A 19511-nucleotide genomic window follows, 5' to 3' on the forward strand; every position below is an offset into this window, starting at 1 on the left:
ACCATGGTATCCTTCTGCGATGACTGGGAGAGGTGGGAGTGGGAGGCACCGTGTTACGGTGGTTCTCCTCTTACCTCTCGGATAGGTCGCAGTCGGTGTTGGTTGGAGGACAGAGGTCGACTCCTAGACCCCTATAATATGGGGTGCCTCAGGGCTCAGTCCTGTCCCCCCTCCTATTTAACATCTACATGAAGCCGCTGGGTGAGATCATTTGTCGGCACGGGATCAAATATCATCAATACGCGATACCCAGTTGTATCTGTCCGCCCCGTGCCAACTCAGCGAAGCGATAGAAGTGATGTGCCAGTGCTTGGAGGCTGTTAGGGTCTGGATGGGAGTAAACAAGCTGGCTCTAAATCCAGACAAGACCGAGTGGCTATTGATGTTGCCCCCCAGGAACAGACCAGATATTCCACCTCTTACCCTGGGGGGCGAAACTCTTCACCCCTCAGAGAGGGCCCGCAACTTGGGCCCGTGTCCTCCTGGATCCTCAGCTGATATTAGAATACCACTTGTCGGCTGTGACCAGGGGGGCTTTTGCCCAGGTTCGCCTGGTGCACCAGTTGCGGCCCTACTTGGACCGGGAGGCACTTCAAATGGTCACTCATGCTCTCGTCACCTCTAGGCTTGATCACTGTAACGTGCTTTACTTGGGGCTGCCCCTGAAGAGTGTTTGGAGACTACAATTGGTCCAGAATGCAGCTGCGCGAGCGAAAAAGGATGTACCTAGGTACACCCATGTTACACCTATCCTCCGCGAGCTGCACTGGCTTCCCATCGGTCTCCGAACGCGCTTCAAGGTGCTGGTTGTTACCTTTAAAGCCCTACATGGCTTAGGACCTGGATACCTACGGGACTGCCTCCTGCCAAACACCTCCCAACGACCTATAAGATCGCATAGATTGGGCCTCCTTCGGGTACCGTCGACCGGACAATGCCGGTTGGCGACTACCCGGAGGAGATCTTTCTCTGTAGCTGCCCCAGCCCTGTGGAACGAACTTCCCACAGAGATCCGGACCCTTCCCACTCTCCCAGCCTTCCATAAAGCCATTAAAACCTGGCTGTTCCGGCAGGCCTGGGGCTGTTGACCCCAAAATATGGTCCAGCCCCACTCAGAATGGAATGCATGATGTGTTTTTTAAATCTATCTTTTCTTTCCTCTTCTTTTTTTTATTTATTGTATGGGATTTGTATCCCATGGCATACAAATGTTATTAAACTTCAAACTTCAAACTTCAATGTGATGGTGGAACAATACATCAGGTGTTATGTGGACTATCAGCAAGACAACTGGTCCAACTTGCTACCCTTCACTGAAGTGGCATACAACAACATGGTCCACAGCAGCACTGGATTAACTCCTTTCCAAATTACCAGTGGCATAGGATTTGTTCCCATGCCTGAGCTACCCAGGGAACCTCCTTTCTCCATGTGTCTGACTGAATGGATGGAGACGCTAAAGAAAGGATCGTAAAATATGAAAGAAGCTCTAGCATAAGTGGCAGAAGAATACAAGAAGCAAGCTGATAAACACCGCTCACTCCAACCCCCCTTCCATGTGGGGAACAAAGTTTTCGTATCTACCAAATACATAAGATTAAGAATGTCTAGCAAGAAATTTGGCCATAATTTCTATGCGCATTCCCAATAGTGAAGATAATTAATCCAGTTACAGTTCAACTTGGTCTACCCAGATTTCTAGAGAAAATTTACCCAGTATTTCATTGTAGCTTATTGAAGCCAGTAATTGGGTCCAGCATAAGACCATCTACCTAGCCTCCCTTGCCTCCTATAGTGATAGAAGAGGAAACACATTATGAGGTGAAAAAAATCTTAGACTCCAGGATGTATAGGGACCACTTACAATATTTAGTGCATTGGGAGGGGTACCTTTTATCTGAAATTACTTGGGTGGAAAGCTGGAACCTAAAAGCTGATAAGTTAGTAAAACAATTCCATGATAAGTTTCCCGATAAGCCAAAGGGTCCCCCTGAGGGAGAATGTGAACCTTTGGAAGTATTGTGCCGAGGGAGAAGAGATAGTTAATTCTGTTATGTTAACCCCTACATTATAAACTTTACAGGGAGCTGTTTTCTTCTGAGGAGAGGCCGCCTGTCAGGCCTGCAGCCATATTCCCTTTTGGATCTTTGGCCTGCCAAATTCTCTATTATTCTACTATGCCATTTCTATTGTGGGAAAATGGAAGGGGGGATGGTACGGAGGCTATCAAGACAAAATAAAATTCCTTTTTAGAATCCAAGGTCATCCTTTATCTCTACACTCTGCATCTGACCAGAATTGGATGGGTGGAACTGCCAGCATGGCACTGGAAGATTGGACCATGTGATGGACTTGTGGGTGTGGGGCAGTGGTGGGTTTCAAAATTTTTAGAACCTCTTCTATAGGTGTGGCCTGCTTTGTGGGAGTGGCTTGTCAGCCATATGACTGGGTGGAAGTGGGTTGCTGACCATGTGACTGAGTGGGAGTGGCTTGGCAGTCATGTGACTGGGTGGGCGTGGCCAACTTGTAAAATGTGGTGAAACTCACTTAACAATGCCTTTTCTTAGCAACCAAAATGTTAGCTCAGGAACTCTGGCATTGAAGTGTGCAAGTCTTAAAGCTGTTCAAGTTACAAGACCCTTGCACCCCTAATCCTTTAGGGAAAAAATCACAGGGGTGTTCAAACTTGACAATTTTAAGACTTGTGGACTTCCAGAATTCCTCCTCTCGCTCTTCATCTTGATGATGTGCAGAGGGGCGGGGGGAGGGAACTGGAAACGGTTCTAAAAAGCACTGTAGATTTGTGGAACTTCTATAAAAGATGTTAGAACGGCAGGAACCCACCCCTGCTACACAAACTCTCTCTCTCCCTACCTACCTATTGTATTTTTCTCTCTCTCTCTATCTTTCTATCTACCTACCTATCTACCTTCTCTCTCTCTCTCCCTACCTATCTACTGTATTTCTCTCTATCTCTTTCTATTTCTTTCTCTCTCTATCCCGCTACCTGCCTACCTACCTACACACACTCTCTCTTTCCCTACCTACTACTGTGTTTCTTTAAGGTTTAGATAGGACTCTTAGAGGCGGGCGGGATGATTGGTGAGCCAGCCAATCAGTAAGTGGTGGGTGGGGCAAGCGTGGTGCGGATGGGCGAGGGAAGGGAGGTGGAACCAGTTCTAAGTGGCACGGTAGATTTGTGGAACCTCTTCTATAGAAGCTGTTAGAAGTGGCAGGAATCGACCCCTGGTGTGGGGGCAAGATCCTGAACTTTCAACTGGGTGGGGAAAACCAGGAAGTTTTCAGATTCGGGTTTTCCCAGATGTGCCATCATGGCTCTATTAATAAACTTTGAAACTTTGAGAAATACTTTGCCTTGGATTCTGATTTAATTTTGGATACTATTTGGAACCCTGACAGGGAGGTAGAGAGCAGTGACAAACTCGGGAGCTAAAATGTGCATGGTGCCCTGAAAGATGCTGCTCCATTGTTGGTGATGCAATGAGATTCAGAGATTGGAAATTGTTGTGTCCTGCTTCTATTCTTCATGAATGGGAATAAATGGACAATTCACCATGGCCCAATAGGATTTAGTAAGGTTGTGGATAAAATTGGATTGGTGGTGGCTTATTCGCCATCTTCAGGCTGGTGTTTTCGGTTTCGTGTTTGAGTGAATAAAGCGTGGTCAGAGCTGCCATATTTCTATAAATCTTGGTGGGGGTGTGTGGACTGCTGGCTTTGTTTCAGTAAGTGGATTGATTGGCTGTGTAGTTGTATCATGATTGGTAGATTGGTGCTGATTGGTGCTGGCTGTGTGTCTGTTGTTTTGTGTTGTAACAGCCTGGGTGGTGGGTGGGGCTCGTTTGTTGACTAGGGCTGGTTTCCAGATGTCTGGTAGGCGGGAGGTATCGTCACGTTTATTCATGTTGTGGTGCTGTTTCTCTATTTCGATAGCTTCCATAATTATGTATATTATATGTTTTTGTAGATTTTCACGGGTGTAAGTATGCTGGTCTTGTTATATTCAGGTCTTTTCCCGTGTAAGATTGAGATTGTCTTGGCAATGTCTCGGCGAGGTTCCACTCGCTATCTTCAGGCTGTTGTTTTTGGTGTTCTTGCACAAGCATGAAGCCGAAAACACCAGCCTGAAGATTGCGAGTGGGACCTCGCTGAAATGTTGCCAACACAATCTCAATCTTACATGGGAAGACCCGAATACACACACACACACACACACACACACACACACATATATTTAAAGTCACAACCCCTGGTATGCCCAAATATGGGAGGAAGGTCACACTTCCACTCTCTGTCTTCGGCTCGTCACAAGAGACCATCCAGACAGAAACCCAATATTTTTTACTGTTGCCTTTAGATTGACGACTTTTTGACGAGTCCTACTCGTCATCCTCAGGCTGGTGTCTTTGGCTGTGTGCCTGTGCAAGCAAAGCGTGATCGGAGCTGCCACTCCTCTATAAATACTGGTGGGGGTGTGTGGAGTGCTGGCTCTGTTTCTGCAAGCAGATTGGTTGGCTGTGTTGTAACATCTTGATTAGTTGATGGAATTGATGTTTGTAGATTAGTTAGCTCTTTCATAACATCCTGTGTCACTAATCAAGATGTTACAACACAGCCAACCAATCTGCTTGCAGCAACAGAGCCAGCACTCCACACACCCCCACCAGTATTTATAGAGAGACGGCAGCTCCGATCACGCTTTGTTCGCACAGGCACGAGGCTGAAGACACCAGCCTGAGAATGACGAGTGGGACCTCGTCGAAACATCACCAAGATACTCTCAATCTTACATGGGAAAAGACCCAAATACACCACAAACTGCATATTATCTACCTACCTACCTACCTACCTATCATCTATCTCCTTTCCCATGTAAGATTGACTGGCCCTGCCGACACCTGCCCTATCACCTCTTCCGGCTGCTCGCTGCTCACTCCACCCACCCAACTCTATATATTTTGCCTTCACCATGTGGCCCAGCTAATTGCCTCACCAGCTCTGCTCAGCTCACCAAAGGTAAGCAATGTATGACGCCCGCTTGCCCTTCATCTTGGGTCGGGGGCTGGGACCCAGAGATGTGCCATTTTCTTAGGCCCCAGAGCCACTGCCTGCTTGCCGCCCATCTTGGCTGAGTTGGGGAATGCGCCATTCCCCGACTCTAGTCTTGCCCCAGAACTCCCACCCACTCACTGCTGGACTCACTTACCTATCTTCCCACCTTGGTGTGGGAGGACACATTGAGACTCAGTCAGTTTTCACACCGAGAAGCCGCCAGTGATCATTTCCGGCTGCCTTCTGAGCAGTTCTGCTGCAAGGCCATCCTTCCAGCTGCTGCCATTCTCCTGGCCGGGTCCAGCCATGAGTGGCACCAGCAGGCAATGGGGTGCACATGTGCACATGTGTGGTGCATGTGCACCCCACTGCCTACTGGTGCCGCTCGTGGCCAGACCAGGCCAGGAGAACGGCAGCAACCGAGGGATGGCCTCGCAGTGGAGCTGGTCAGAAGGCAGCTGCTGGCTTTAAGGTACGATCCCGGGAAGGAGGGGAGACTGTAAAGGGACAGATTGGCTTGGTGGGGTTGCCATGAGTGATATCAAATTGGCCTTGCCCACTCAGTAACATGACCCCCACCCATCAAGCAACACCTACAGAACCAGTAGGGAAAATTTTTGAATTTCACCACTGTGTAATCGCACTGTGAACAGGAGCTCTCTGAAAGCCTCCTACAAGCTATGCATGGCCATTTTGGTGAAGGGGGGTTTCGGGAGGCAAAAGCTGCTGTATTCAGTGTATAAGACGCACCCAGTGTATAAGACGCACCCAGATTTTCAGCCTCTTTTTTGAGGAAAAAAGGTGTGTCTTATACACCGAAAAATATGGTAATTTCTAACAGGTTAGATGAATTCTAATAGGAGAGAAACCTCTGTTACAATGTTTGTGCTGAAGCTTATTTATTTATTTAAATAAATTTTTAAAAGAAAAACTACAAAATATTACAAATAATATAATCTAAATTATAGAAATATAAACAAATATAGATTGATGATACAAGTATATCTGAGGCAAAATTGCATTAAAAAAATGCATTATACTTCCTAATTTATTTTTATTCCTTTAATACTTCAACAGTTGAACACTTCAGTTGTCTCAATAGTCCTGCTTTTTGGCCATATGAATCAGAAGAATTCCCTTTAGGAATCAAAACATCTCCTATGCAAATATTATGGATCGTGAATAGTTTGGAAGCCCTCTCCTACCTATTGGAGTATTCTTTTCGTTCAGGTTATTATTTGCATGCCTCTATAAAATAATTGAAATTCCATGATAAAGCTCATTTTTAAAAAGGCCCCAATTAACTTGGAAGAAGCACATATAATACTGCAGCCTTGCAGCCATATTAATATTTATATATTTAATAATGAGAACAATTTCTCTTGCTTTAGTCAAAATTATATAAGTATCATGATTTCATCTTGCAATGCTACGGAAAAAAAGTGAATACTGTTCTGAGATTTCATTGAAACTTAATTTTTACAGCCTTAATGGCATACAATGTGTCAATCAAAACAAAAATGAATAAACATTCCCCTCATTCTGATTTTGGGCAGTGATGAAAGGGTCATAGGCCTGATGGTGAGTTTAAAGTGTATTGCTGTCCCAGAATTACAACATTGCTCAGCTCCTCCATTTATTTGTTAGCTCTACAAAAACAGTCTATGAAAAATTCATTTAAATTGACTCAACTAATATTCTCAAGAAATAATATTTTAGTGGTGAAAGAAGTTTTCTGCATTAATTTTCTCTTTTTTATTTCAAATTATTGTATAACTGGGTTAGCTGGTATGTAGTACAAAGCATGTATGAAGTTTAAAATAATTCATTAGGAAACAATGTGAAGAGTTGTTTCTTCTTATAACCAAAGTAGCTTGACAAATGAGACTAATCAGTGTTTGAAACAAAAATATTGTATGTCATGGCTAACAATTGTTCCAAGATAGATATGAAACAGTATTTCTGTAGTCTCATCTGAAGTTTCAGACATTATCATTCCATGCTATATGCATTAAATATTTGTAAACAAGAAAATCTTACAATTATTTCTATTCACAGAAATTTTATTTATAACACACATATTGTAATCTTAATTTAATTGTGCTTGGGGGTATGGAGCACTAAACAATACTGACTTCTTCAATACTTAAGACAGCCAATATATATGCACAATATGAAATACTTGCATAAGATGGCATCTATGTTTTTTTATTTGCACACAAATGGCCATTTGTGCACAAATGACCATATAATTTCCCTGCAAAAATAAAAAAACCTAGTAAATTCTTACAGCTAAGTTTACAATTAGTTTTTGAGAAATTATGTTCATCAGCCTGTTGATACATACCTTTGCCAAGTGGTTTATAATGTAAAATATTTTCAGGAAAACCTGAAAAAAATACTGTGAAAATTCCCTGCTACCCTGTTTCCCTGAAAATAAGACAGGGTCTTTCGTTTCAGCCCCTAAGTAAGCACTTGGGCTTGTTTTCAGGGAGATCTTATTTTTGAGGTGCAGGAGGTGGCGAGCGTGGTCACCTCATGGCTGCTGCTGTGTTGCAATATTTTTAGGGAGGGCTTATTTTCGGGGGAAGACTTATTTTGGCGCATGCGCTCAAAAGCCCAAATGGGCTTATTATCCGGGGAGGTCTTATTTTCAGGGAAACAGGGTAGCAGGGTAAGATGATTAAACTTTTCTTGTCACAAGGGAATTTTTATTCACCATTAATATCCATTTTTGTAATTTAGTGCTCCTGCCTTAAACTTATGAAATCTAGGCACTATCATTCTTATTCTGATATCTCATTGAATATCAAATTACTGTATTTTTTGGACTATAAGATGCACATTAGCTTTAGAGGAGGAGGACAAGAAAAAAAATTGGGAAGTTGCCACCATCATCATGGGCCATTTGCCTTGGGCCGTTTGCCACCAATTGGCAGCAAACGAGCTGCAGCAGCGGCGATACACAGTGATACGTGGCGGCAGCATTTCATGCCTCCTAGAATAGATGATTAGTGCCACACCAACCCTCCTCACCGCCACAATATTAACTCTATAAAACGCAGACATTTTCACACACTTTTTGAGGGAGGAAAAGTGTGTCTTATAGTCTGAAAAATGCAGTATACTTTTAAAAAAATGGTTGACATATAGCTTACAAATAACTTTTGCTTTAAATTTTCAAGCAAGAATCTTATTAGAATACAGAGTATATGACATCTTTGAAGATAGATTTCAGTTTTAGATTAAAATTATTCACACCTACCGAAAAAAAGTTAGAAGATTATACTACAACAGGTTTAATTTATACTTAGAATAAAGAGAGGACAGTTCTATCCAAGAACATTTCTTGTTCCTTTCAGGTCACATAATGTTAACAATTATATTTATATAGGTGGGTTCCAGTAGATCAGTTACCACTTTTGTATTATTATTCATTAAATCTACATTTTTATTTGATACGAAACCAAAGCAGCAAATGTAATTTAATCATCGCTGTCACTCCCAGATTCACTCAACTGCAAGTCATTTCCTGTTGTTAAAAAAAGAGAAGTATTTTAATTTCCAATTAAATTCTACATTGATGAATTATGAAATGTTAGCTATCAGAGACACCAAGAGCAAAAATAGGCAGCAATTTTAAAAGACCCTTAAAGAGTTTACTCCAAGTGGATTTAGTTTTTGATATTCTATTATTTCTCTGTTCCTAGTGTTCTTTGGCATGATTCATGAGAAGCCCAAATGTTACAATGATTCCTGTGAAAATCACTAAACTTGAAGCTTTCTTTAATAGAGTTTAGGGTTTTTTATTTGCTCCATCACAGAGTTGATCCAATAATGGGACTTTGAACAAATATGAACTGAAGAAACTGTATGCAGTGCTAGTATCAATTTCTTTAGACTAGATCTGAATCAGTCAGGCCAATAGCAACTGCTCTAAGTTATGAGGCCATGCTGAATAATGGAAGTCAGTACTGTCTATAGAAAGATTGTGACATTAATATTAACTATTAAGTGTATAAATGAAGTATGTCTTGGAAAAAGAAAATGGGTATTTCCAACAGAAGGAAATACATTTAGCTTAGGGTTGAACTGTGGAGTCTGTGATACTCTCTGAGTTTGATTGTTTACTTGCAGCAATAATAGCCACTATGATGGACAGATAAGACCAGCAGACTGCATGCATGAATACCAACTGATAGTCAGAAGACACTCATTAATCACACAACATGTGGACACTCAATCATAGCTTCAAATGAGAAACTGTGAACATCATAGACCAAGCTAAATCCAATATCTAGGGAATTCCTGGAAGCTTAGCATTCTGACAAATCAGTCATTAAAGATATATACAGAGAATCACATTCACAAATAATTCATGAGAGATAGTAAAACACCTAAGAAGGAAACAAAAAGACCAGAACACATCCTCTCCAGCAGCCTATACCCAGAAAAGCAGGGATTAATACCAGACAATCAATCAAGCATAAAGCAATATCTAGACAAGTTCATGATCTTATGACAAAAAGCCTCAATGGTGCAGTGGTTAAAATGAAGTATTGTAGGCAAACTCTGTCCACAGCCTGGAGTTTGAGCTGATAGGGCTCAAGATTGACTCAGCATTCCATTTTTCTAAGGTTGGTAAAACGAGGAACCAGATTGTTGGGGACAATATGCAAATAACACTTCTATATTATGATGGTGTCCCCTCGACCCATTTTTGGTCCCAGGAGGCTTCAGGGAGGCCTGCTAGGCCCAAAACAGGGTTCAGGGAGATGTGGTGTGCCCTTTCCCCATAGCCCAATTTTAGCCCCAGGAGACTTAAGGGAAGACTGCTAGGCCCAAAACAAGGCATGAGGGGCACACATGCATACATGGTGTGTGTGTGTGTGTGTGTACAGCTCATGGGGTGGGGTATCACACATGCATTGCATTATGGGTGTGGGCATGCTTTTGGTACATGACGACAAAAAGGTTACTCATCACTGATCTAGAGTGTTGTAAAGCAGTGGTCCCCAACCTTTTTATCGCCGCGGACCAGTCAGCCTTTGATAATTTTACCGTGGCCCGCTGAGCGCGCGCAGGGGTGGGGGGGCGTTGTTCACGATGGCCCAGGAGCCTTTGCGCTGCAGCGATCATGGCCCCCGGCCGCTGCGCAGCCCGGTGCCAGGTACTCCACGGCCCGGCACCGGTCCGCGGACCGGGGGTTGGGGACCACTGTTGTAAAGCACTACTGAGTGTGATACAAGTTTAAATGTTATTGCTATTACTTAGCCAAATAATGAAACATCTACAAGCAATCAACCAATTTAGAGAGCAGCAAGGACTCAACAGAAAATAAGTGTGTTTGTAATGTGCACAATGTCACTTATCTGCAGTATCAAATCCAAAAATAAATAAAGAAACTAAGCCTACAAATATTTTTGTATCTCCAAAAAGATGCAAATGTTACACATGGCAAAAAAGTAGATAAGTTTTTGTGGATGTATAAAATGTATTTTTGAAAGGATTGTATCATCTAAGCAAGATGCCTATACTTGTTCTTCCTTCTCAGTTAATTGCAACTTGATTGTGAGGTCTAAGTAGCTTCTTTGTGACTTTCATCTCCTTTCAAATTGCTTTCCTGACTGATGATGGGAGCTGCCCGTCTTATACTCTATGGCTTATGCCGGCTTCTCCACTGCCTGAGTTGTTTAAGGATCTCTATGGACAACCTCTTGAATGTGCCACTTGATGTTCATCTTCTCCACATATACTTTATAAATAACTGAATTCCATAATGCGTGGGCAGCATTAACATTTAGCAGCCTGACAGAAATTAATGCAAGCAAATTGTAGATAGTATCACCATTTTATGTGGCTTCTGAATGCTAATGCTGCTTGCAGACTGTTCCCACAGTAAGTCACTTGAAGAGGCTAATTGCCCAAAGGGAACCACATGGAGTCCTCCTGACTGAGTTGATCCAATGGGATGCATTTCAATTGGACATGAAAGACGAGCGAGTAGAGATCATTATACAGAAAACTCCTATAGGATGTCAACCACAGATTCTCGTACATTACTCCTCAATTCCCATAAATGAAAGATCTTGTTATTTCAGTGTTATTATTGCCCAGGAATGAGGACAACTTGTACGTAGAGCAGCCTTCCTGAACATAATGCCCTCATGAAGTTGGTCTACAGTTCTCATAATTTCAGGTTGCATTTATGTTGTATGACTTATGTTGTATGATACTTAATGAAAATAAACTTACTGAGAGTATTCATGAGTTGATTGTTGCCTTGTGCCCTGCCAGTACCATTGGCAACTACATTCTTGTTGTTACACTGCAGAGAAGGAGAAGGATGTGCAGTTTCACCCCCATCACTGCTGGAAGTTTCATCACCACTCCCAGAGGAACTCTCGGATTCAGATGAACTGCTGTCACTACTGCTACTCATCTGCTCAATAATTTCAACTTCAGCTCTTAGCTCTAGAGTAAAAATAGGAGGGTCATTTTTAAAAGTTTATTTATTCATTAAAAATATAGCCTGAGTTTTCTTAAGAAATTCAAGGTCATATGGATAGCACTTGTCCCTGCAATTCTAATTCTCTGTATGGCTGATTTTGCCCTAGGACTGAGATTCTAATTATAATGCCCCATATAGCTCTCAATTATTTAGCCCAGATAGTCCATGTTTTAAGAGATGTTAACAGTCTTAATTAAATTAGATTTGGTTTCAACTAATATAATTGTGAGGTGGCTGGCTGGTAAAGGTTATAAGCTGTGCTGCCATTGAAAATATATACTGAAGAAAACTTGGAGGGGGGGAGTAATAGATTATCTTCCCATCTCAAACAGTAGGTAGATTATAATAAGTGTTCTACCTCTTTTAATATCATCCAATTGAGGTTCTGGTGAAGGATTGTCTTTCAGTGGTGAAGTTTTAGGTCCAGCTGCAGGCTTTGTTGGAGCTCTGAACTGGGTGGAAGATTGTGCAGCTCGAGCAGATTGCTGTTCTATCCGTGCTTGGATTTTACTGCTGCCTTCAGCTCTAAAAGGAAATGTTTAAAACAGATAACATGTATAATATATAATTGCTTTCCATAGCTTCACAGTGATTAACCTTTTTCGCCTTGGGTGCCAAAAGCACGTGTGCATGCTATCGTGCATGTGTGTGTGCCCACCCCCATAATATAATGCCCCCCACGGTGTGCCTCCTGCACATGTGTGTGTCACCTCCCCCCCCCCCGCTGTCCTGTGCATGCATGCATGGCTTTCTTGGAGCCTGGAGGGCGAAAATGGCTCCCTCTGAAGGCTCTCCAGAGGTCAGAAATGGCCCGTTTTCTGACTTCCGTTGAGTCCAGTAGGTCCGTTTTTCACTTTCCCTAGGCTCCAGAGACTTTCTAAGAACCCGGGGAGGGTGAAAAAAGGCCCAACACACAAACCGCAAGTTCGGGAACAGACTTCTGAGTTGCTCGTTGGGCCATTTTTCTCCCTCAGGAGGCTTAAGGAGATTTCCCTAAAGCTTCTGGAGGACAAAAAACAGCCCAATGCGCAAACTGGAAGTTTGTTTGTTTGTTTATTGGATTTATATGCCGCCCTTTTCCCAAAGGACTCAGGGAGGCCTACAACATAAAAAAAAATACTACAAAAGTTACAAAGGAAATTAAATAAAGTATCCAAAAACAAACCCAATTAATATTAACAATACATTTTTTTTTAATTAGATTAAAATTAACAATTAAATCATTTATTTTATTCTGTTCAGGCCAGGCGGTCCTGCTTGAAAACCCAACTTTTTAGGGTGCGTCAGAAGGACTGGAGGTCGGGGATTATGTGAAGCTCCAGGGGCAGGTCATTCCAGAAGGAAGGCGCTCCCACAGAGAAGGCTCTCTCCCTGGGAGTCGCTAGCCAATACTGTTTGGCCGATGGCACCCTGAGGCCAACTCTGTGGGATCGTACTTGACAGTGGGAGGCTACCGGTGGCAGTAGGTGGTCTTGCAGGTACCCTGGGCCTAAGCCATGGAGCGCTTTAAAGGTCATAATTAGTACCTTGAATTGCACCCGGAAAACAACTGGCAAGCAGTGCAGGCCGCCTAAAAGGAGTGTAACATGGGAGCACCTAAGTACCTCCATGATAACCCATGCCGCTTTCTGGATCAGCTGAAGCCTCCGGGTGCTCTTCAAGGGCAGCCTCATGTAGAGAGTGTTACGGTAGTCCAGGTGAGAAAGGACGAGGGCATGAGTGACTGTGCACAAAGCATCCCGATCCAGGAAGGGGTGCAACTGATGTACCAGGCGAACCTGGTAAAAGGCCCCCCTGGTCACGGCTATCAGGTGTTCTAAATTAAGCTGCGTATCCAGGAGGACTCCCAGATTGCGGGCCCTCCCTGAGGGGGCTAAAATTTCTCCCCCTATCATCAAAGATGGAACAAGATGCACAAATCGGGATGACGGAAACCACAGCCACTCAGTCTTGGAGGGATTGAGCTTGAGTCTGTTCCTCCCCATCCAGATCTGCACAGCCTCCAGGCATCGGAACATCACATTGAGGGCATCGTTTGGGTAGTTTGGGGTAGAGATGAAAAGTTGGTTATTATCAGCATATTGATGATACTGTACCCCAAAACCACGGATGATCTTGCCCAGCAGTTTCATATATATGTTGAACAGGAGGGGTGAGAGAACCGACCTCTAGGGCACTGCACAAGTGACGTGCCTCGGGGTCGATCCCTGTCCTCCAGTCAACACGAACTGCGACCGATATGACAGGTAGGACAAGAACCACCGTAAAACGGTGCCCCCCATTCCCAAACCCCCGAGTCGTCGGAGCCAGGTAGGCAGCTTCATCCAGGTACTGGGGAACTCTTAACCTTCGCTACAAAGTGAAGGTTGGAGACTGGATGATAGTTGGCTAAAGAAGCTGGGTCCAGGGAAAGCTTCTTAAGGCGGTGGGAAAGAACCCCTCTCAATGAAGCATTGGTAATCGCCTGGAGCCAGCCTCTTGTCTCCTCCCGGAAAGCCGAAACTAACCAAGAGGGACACAGGTCCAGCACACAAGTGGCAGCACTGAGTCTCCCCATAATCCTGTCCATGCCCTTGGGGGTCACAGGATCAAACTCATCCCAGATGGTCTCCACAAGATTCATCCCTGTCGACTCGCCCGAATCTACCCAGTCAGAGTCCAAGCCTGTCCGGATCTGAGCGATTTTATCCTGCAGATACTGAACAAATTCTTCAGCCTTACTCTGCAAGGGATCTTTCTCAGTTCCTTGGTTAAGTAAGGAGCGGGTTATCCTAAACAGAGCGGCTGGGCAGTTATCTGCGGACACAATAAGAGCAGAAAAATGTTGCCATTTTGCCGCTTTTATCACCACTAAGTTGGATTTCATATGAATTATTATTAGTGTTTGATCAGATTCGGACCGGCTGGCCCTCCAACCACTCTCTAAGCGTCTTTTCTGGCGTTTCATCTCCCGGAGCTCCTCAGTAAACCAGGGAGCTACCCAGGATCGACACCGGGTCAGAGGCCGCAAAGGAACAACGCGATCCAAGGCCCCAGTGGCCGCCCTATCCCAGGCTTCCACTAGGGCTTCGGTCGAGCTGTGAGCAAGGGCTTCAGGAAAAGTCCCAAGCTCCATCAGGAACCTTTCAGGGTCCATCAGGCGCCTGGGGCGGAACCATCTAGGCAGTTCTGCCTCCCTGTGGCAAGGGGTAGCAGTATGGAAGTCAAACCTGATGAGGAAATGATAAGACCATGACAAGAGTTGGATAGAAATATCCCCTAAATCTAGATCATTCATCCACTGCCCAGAGACAAAAATCAGGTTGAGCATGTGTTCCCTGTTATGGGTGGGGTCTTGAATTAACCGAGTTAGGTCCATAGCCATCATGGAAGCCATGAACTCCTGAGCTGACGCAGATGTCTCGCCAATGGAAGGCAGATTGAAATCCCCCAGGATCATAAGCCTGGGGAAATCAACCGCCAATCTGGCTAACACATTCAGCAGCTCCGGCAGGGCCGATGAAACATAGCAGGGAAACAGGTACTTAACAAAAAGGCCCACCTGAACTCCAAGGCCCCATTTCACAAAAAGGGACTCACGCCCACCTGCGGCACAGTGACCTCCTGAGGTCCGACACTTTCCCTAATAACCACCGCCACCCACCCACCCACCCCGCCCCTGGGCTCTCGGCTGGTGAAACGCCCAGAAGCCTGGTGGGCATAATTCACTAAGGGGAACACCCCCTCATGGCCCAACCAGGTCTCCGTAATGCACACGAGATCTGCTCTACCCTCGTGTATGAGATCATAAATGAGGGGAGACTTCTGTACCACGGACCTGGCGGTAAACGACACCAGCCAGAGACCAGGGTCCTGTGATCCTGAGCACCTGGGGATGCGAGAAAGTCTGTTGCTGAACAGTTTACTTCAGGAGGAATTATACTTTGTGCTAATTGATATTGGCACATGTTTGTGCCAATCGTTTATGCGGACGATACCCAGTTGTATCTGTCCGCCCCGTGCCAACTCAGTGAAGCGGTTGACGTGATGCGTCAGTGCCTGGAGGCTGTTAGGGTCTGGATGGGGATAAACAAGCTTGCACTCAATCCAGACAAGACCGAGTGGCTGGTGTGTTTCCCTCCCAAAAATTGGCTAAGTATTCCATCGCTCAGGCTGGGGGGTGAAATTCTACGCCCCTCAGACAGGGTTCGCAATTTGGGAGTCCTCCTGGATCCACAGCTGACCTTAGAACATCACTTGTCGGCTGTGACCAGGGGGCATTTGCCCAGGTTCGCCTGGTGCACCAATTGCGTCCCTACCTGAACCGAGGCACTCGCAACAGTCACTCATGCCCTTGTGACCTCAAGACTGGACTACTGCAATGCGCTCTATATGGGGCAGCCCTTGAAGAGCATTCGGAGACTTCAGCTCGTCCAGAATGCAGCCGCGCGAGGGATTGTGGGTGCACTTCGGTACACCCACGTTACACCTATCCTCCGCGAGCTGCACTGGTTACCTATTGGTCTCCGGATACGCTTCAAGGTGCTAGTCGTCACTTATAAAGCCCTTCATGATATTGGACCTGGGTACTTGAGAGACCGCCTGCTGCCAATTACCTCCCAAAGGCCCATTAGATCCCACAGATTAGCCCTCCTCCAGGTTCCATCTACTGGCCAATGTCATCTGGCTACTACCCGGAGGAGGGCCTTCTCTGTGGCTGCTCCGGCCCTTTGGAACGAACTCCCCGCAGAGATTCGGACCCTCACCTCTCTCCAGGCTTTCCGCAAAGCCGTTAAAACCTGGCTGTGCCGGCAGGCCTGGGGTTGACGAGTTCCCTTCCCCCCTCGAATTGTGTGATTGTTGACTGTCTTTTTAAATTCTCTTTGTACTTTGTTGTATTCCCTTGTTTACCCCCCCCCCCCCTTTGGGTTTGTTAGCCGCCCTGAGTCCCTTGGGAATAGGGCGGCATATAAATACAATAAGCTTTATACCCTTATAAACCTTATGTTTACCTTGTCTTTTTGACTTGAATGCTGCTGCTTAGTTTTTCAAGCACATATTCCCCAGTGTCATGGTTGATAATAAGTACGCAGTCTTTCTGGTAAGGCCTTTTGTTTCCTTTGAATACAGTCATTGGAGGTGTGGAACCCTGATTTTCAAGAAAAGTAAATAATATAATTGAATATAAACAAGTATTTATGTGCAGGTCAAGATAATCAGATATAATGGAATAGCATAATCAAAGTCTAAAATCCAACTCAGAAGATTATGCTTTAATTGGTATTTTCTTAATATTTTGTTCTATGATAGTCATTACAATATTTTTATATGCAGGAAAGAAATCATATGAACTTTGGCAAAATTACTATATATACCTGTGATGGTGAACCTATGGCACTGCCGTGCATGTGGGAGACATGTGTGCATGTATGGGGGGAGCGCAGGGGGTTGCATGTGCAGGGTCATGAGCACATGTGCAGGGGCGTGGTACACTTGGGGGGGGGGTCTGACAGGCATGTGGGGGGGGTCATATGTACATTGCAGTATGTTGCCCATGCTTTCAGCACGTGGGGACAAAAAGGTTAGCCATCACTGGTATAGAACTTTCTATTTGCAAAAATGATTTATTCATTTGCTAATCTTCTCCTCCAAAAAAGTCTGTATACTATGTCTGCTACAAGTAAGAAATATCTGAAATTAGAATGACAATGCTCATAAACCAGTAGAGAAAAATGTGTTGATTTTGCTACAACAGACTGATATGGCTAACTTTGTCACTATAAACACTTCATATTAAATATTCTTCTCTATGCAGATACACAATGCAACATAATATTTTATAGTTTATATTCTATAATTCAGAATATAGTTTATAAAGAAATCAAACAGAAAGTTTAGTTAAACTTCAATATCTCAAACAAATATAAGAGGGGTGTCAAACTCAAGGCCCATAGGCCGGATCCATCCCACAGAATGCTTAAATCTGGAAATAGCAAAGAACCGGCCTGCAATGCCTCTGGCAGCCAAAACAGGCAGTGGGGAGGACCGCATCCCCTCACACCTCATTTTGGTCGGCAGAGTGCTGCAGGAGGCCGTCCAGGCCAAAAACACGGCATGGGGGGGGGGAAACGTGGGCCCCCGTGCTCTGTTTTGGTCAGCAAGGTGCTGCAGTTGGTGTTCGTCCTGTCTCCCACCTCCTCCCCACCCCTAGCCAGCCCTGGAGAGCTACAATGCTGATGCAGCACTTGAAAAAATCGAGTTTGACACCCCTGAAATATATCATCAATATTATTTATATCCTATATCAGAAATAAAATTAAAGAACTGAATATAGTTCTAGAGAACCAGATGGGAGGAACTGAAGCCCATCCACTGCCCCCTCCTTAAATCCCACCCATTATAGCAAAAACGAAAGCATGCAAAGAATTCAGCTCCAACAACTTGCCCCCTCCCCACTCAGAATGGCAGCATCCCTAAGTGGACCTGACAAAAGTACTGTAAACCCGATATAAAGATGCATTATACTGATGATTTGATTCATTAATGCAGCAACATCTTTCTTCAAGCTTGCCTGGAAATCAGAAGTGCTTATTTCAATGATACAGTAACAAGTTGCATTTGTAGTCAGACCAAAATATTTTTTTGAAATTATTCTCAAAATATGCACAGCACATTTGATAGACAGTTGTTAAAAATGGCATTCTCTTAAACAAGTTTCCACAAATTGTTTTTATAAGCATATCATGTTCCGCCTGACTACATATGAAAAATTCAGAGCAAAGCTTGTAAGAACTTGACATAGAAGACAAATCTGCAATGTGAGATATAGTAAACTTACAGGAATATGTGGTAATGTAATTGTGACTTCATCTCCTTTACCAACTTGAAGCTCTCCTTCACAAGACGTATCTATAGATGCTGGTTTAAAATCATCTAGAAGATACAATAACTGATATTAAATATACATCATGTTATCAAGGATGTTTTATAGTATTTATTTAGAAACATTTATTTATATTATTCTTTTCATTGGCATTCAAATAATTTTGGAGCCAGCTTATTAGGGTGAATGTGCAGAGTAGGAATTAAATTGAATTATCACCTTATAATGTTCTGCTAATATTTATTCTTTGTTAGCCAATAACACAAAAAACTCTAACACAGCATCTTCATTTTTTATCTGCTATATCAAGTATCTGCTACAAAAAATAAAAATGAAAAGCCTTAATTTTTTTAAATTTCCTTCATCCCTTTTTTTTTGAAGTTCATCTATAAGGCCAGTTTTTTTAAACAACAACTCTGTAAGTGGTCAACAATATCACCTTTTTTCTGGAAATAATTATTCTTTCCTGGTGCTCCAAATAGATATTAATCAATGTCCTGTGCTATTAAATGTATTTATAAATTTTAGCTTGTCTTCTGAGAGCTCAAGACAGCACACAAAGCGAGTTCAATTGGGCTTACTCCCACAGAAGTGTAGGTATGCCTACCCCAACATAGTGCGCTCCAAAGTATTGAACCCCAGCACGCGGCTACTGATTGTCTGAGGATGATGGAGCTTGTAATCCAAACCTTAGGAATGGACCAGGCTGGGTAAGGCTGCTTTACCCACTTACCTGGGAGTAAGTCACACTGAACTCAGTGGAGCCTGTTTTCGGTTAGGCAGGCACAGGCTACAGCGGATAGGGCCCTCTTTTGACACGGGGCTTAACCAAGCCGATGTTTTGGGGTCGCCGGCCTGGCCCATAAGCGCCGCCTCTGCCGGGGCACTCACAGCGAATGGTGTGGAAAGAGGCTTTAGGGTGCCGTTCGAAGCTTTCGCCCAGCTGCAGAGGATGCTCCTCCTTGTCCAGCAGCGGGTTCGCCACGCCGTTCATGGCTACCGCGGCGCCCGCCGAGAACGACAAGAACCCCCGCAGCCGCCCCGCCCCGCCTGACCGCCTTCTCT

General features: G+C 44.2%; 1 protein-coding gene across 1 annotated transcript; it reads right to left on the minus strand.

The window, feature by feature from the left end:
- Positions 1 to 7823: 7823 nt before the first annotated feature.
- Positions 7824 to 19507, minus strand: EAF1 (ELL associated factor 1). The gene is made up of 6 exons (XM_032236767.1): positions 19338 to 19507; positions 18402 to 18496; positions 16576 to 16712; positions 11943 to 12109; positions 11329 to 11547; positions 7824 to 8605 (listed from the first exon to the last, which is right to left on the minus strand). Exons 1-6 carry the CDS (start codon positions 19438 to 19440, stop codon positions 8559 to 8561), a joined length of 768 nt encoding a protein of 255 aa, XP_032092658.1. The 5' UTR covers positions 19441 to 19507; the 3' UTR covers positions 7824 to 8558.
- Between the last annotated feature and the right edge of the window lie 4 nt (positions 19508 to 19511).

Source organism: Thamnophis elegans, chromosome Z (genome assembly GCF_009769535.1).
Source record: "Thamnophis elegans isolate rThaEle1 chromosome Z, rThaEle1.pri, whole genome shotgun sequence".
NCBI classification, from domain to species: Eukaryota; Metazoa; Chordata; class Lepidosauria; order Squamata; family Colubridae; genus Thamnophis; species Thamnophis elegans.

Excerpts from the sequence above, each read along its gene's own strand:
- EAF1 (XM_032236767.1), bottom strand. The coding sequence starts at position 19,440 with ATGAACGGCGTGGCGAACCCGCTGCTGGACAAGGAGGAGCATCCTCTG. Across the intron at positions 18,497-19,337 it reads CTCTTTCCACACCATTCGCT|ATGATTTTAAACCAGCATCT; the intron begins GTGAGTGCCCCG and ends TGTATCTTCTAG. Across the intron at positions 16,713-18,401 it reads TTACATTACCACATATTCCT|GGTTCCACACCTCCAATGAC; the intron begins GTAAGTTTACTA and ends CTTGAAAATCAG.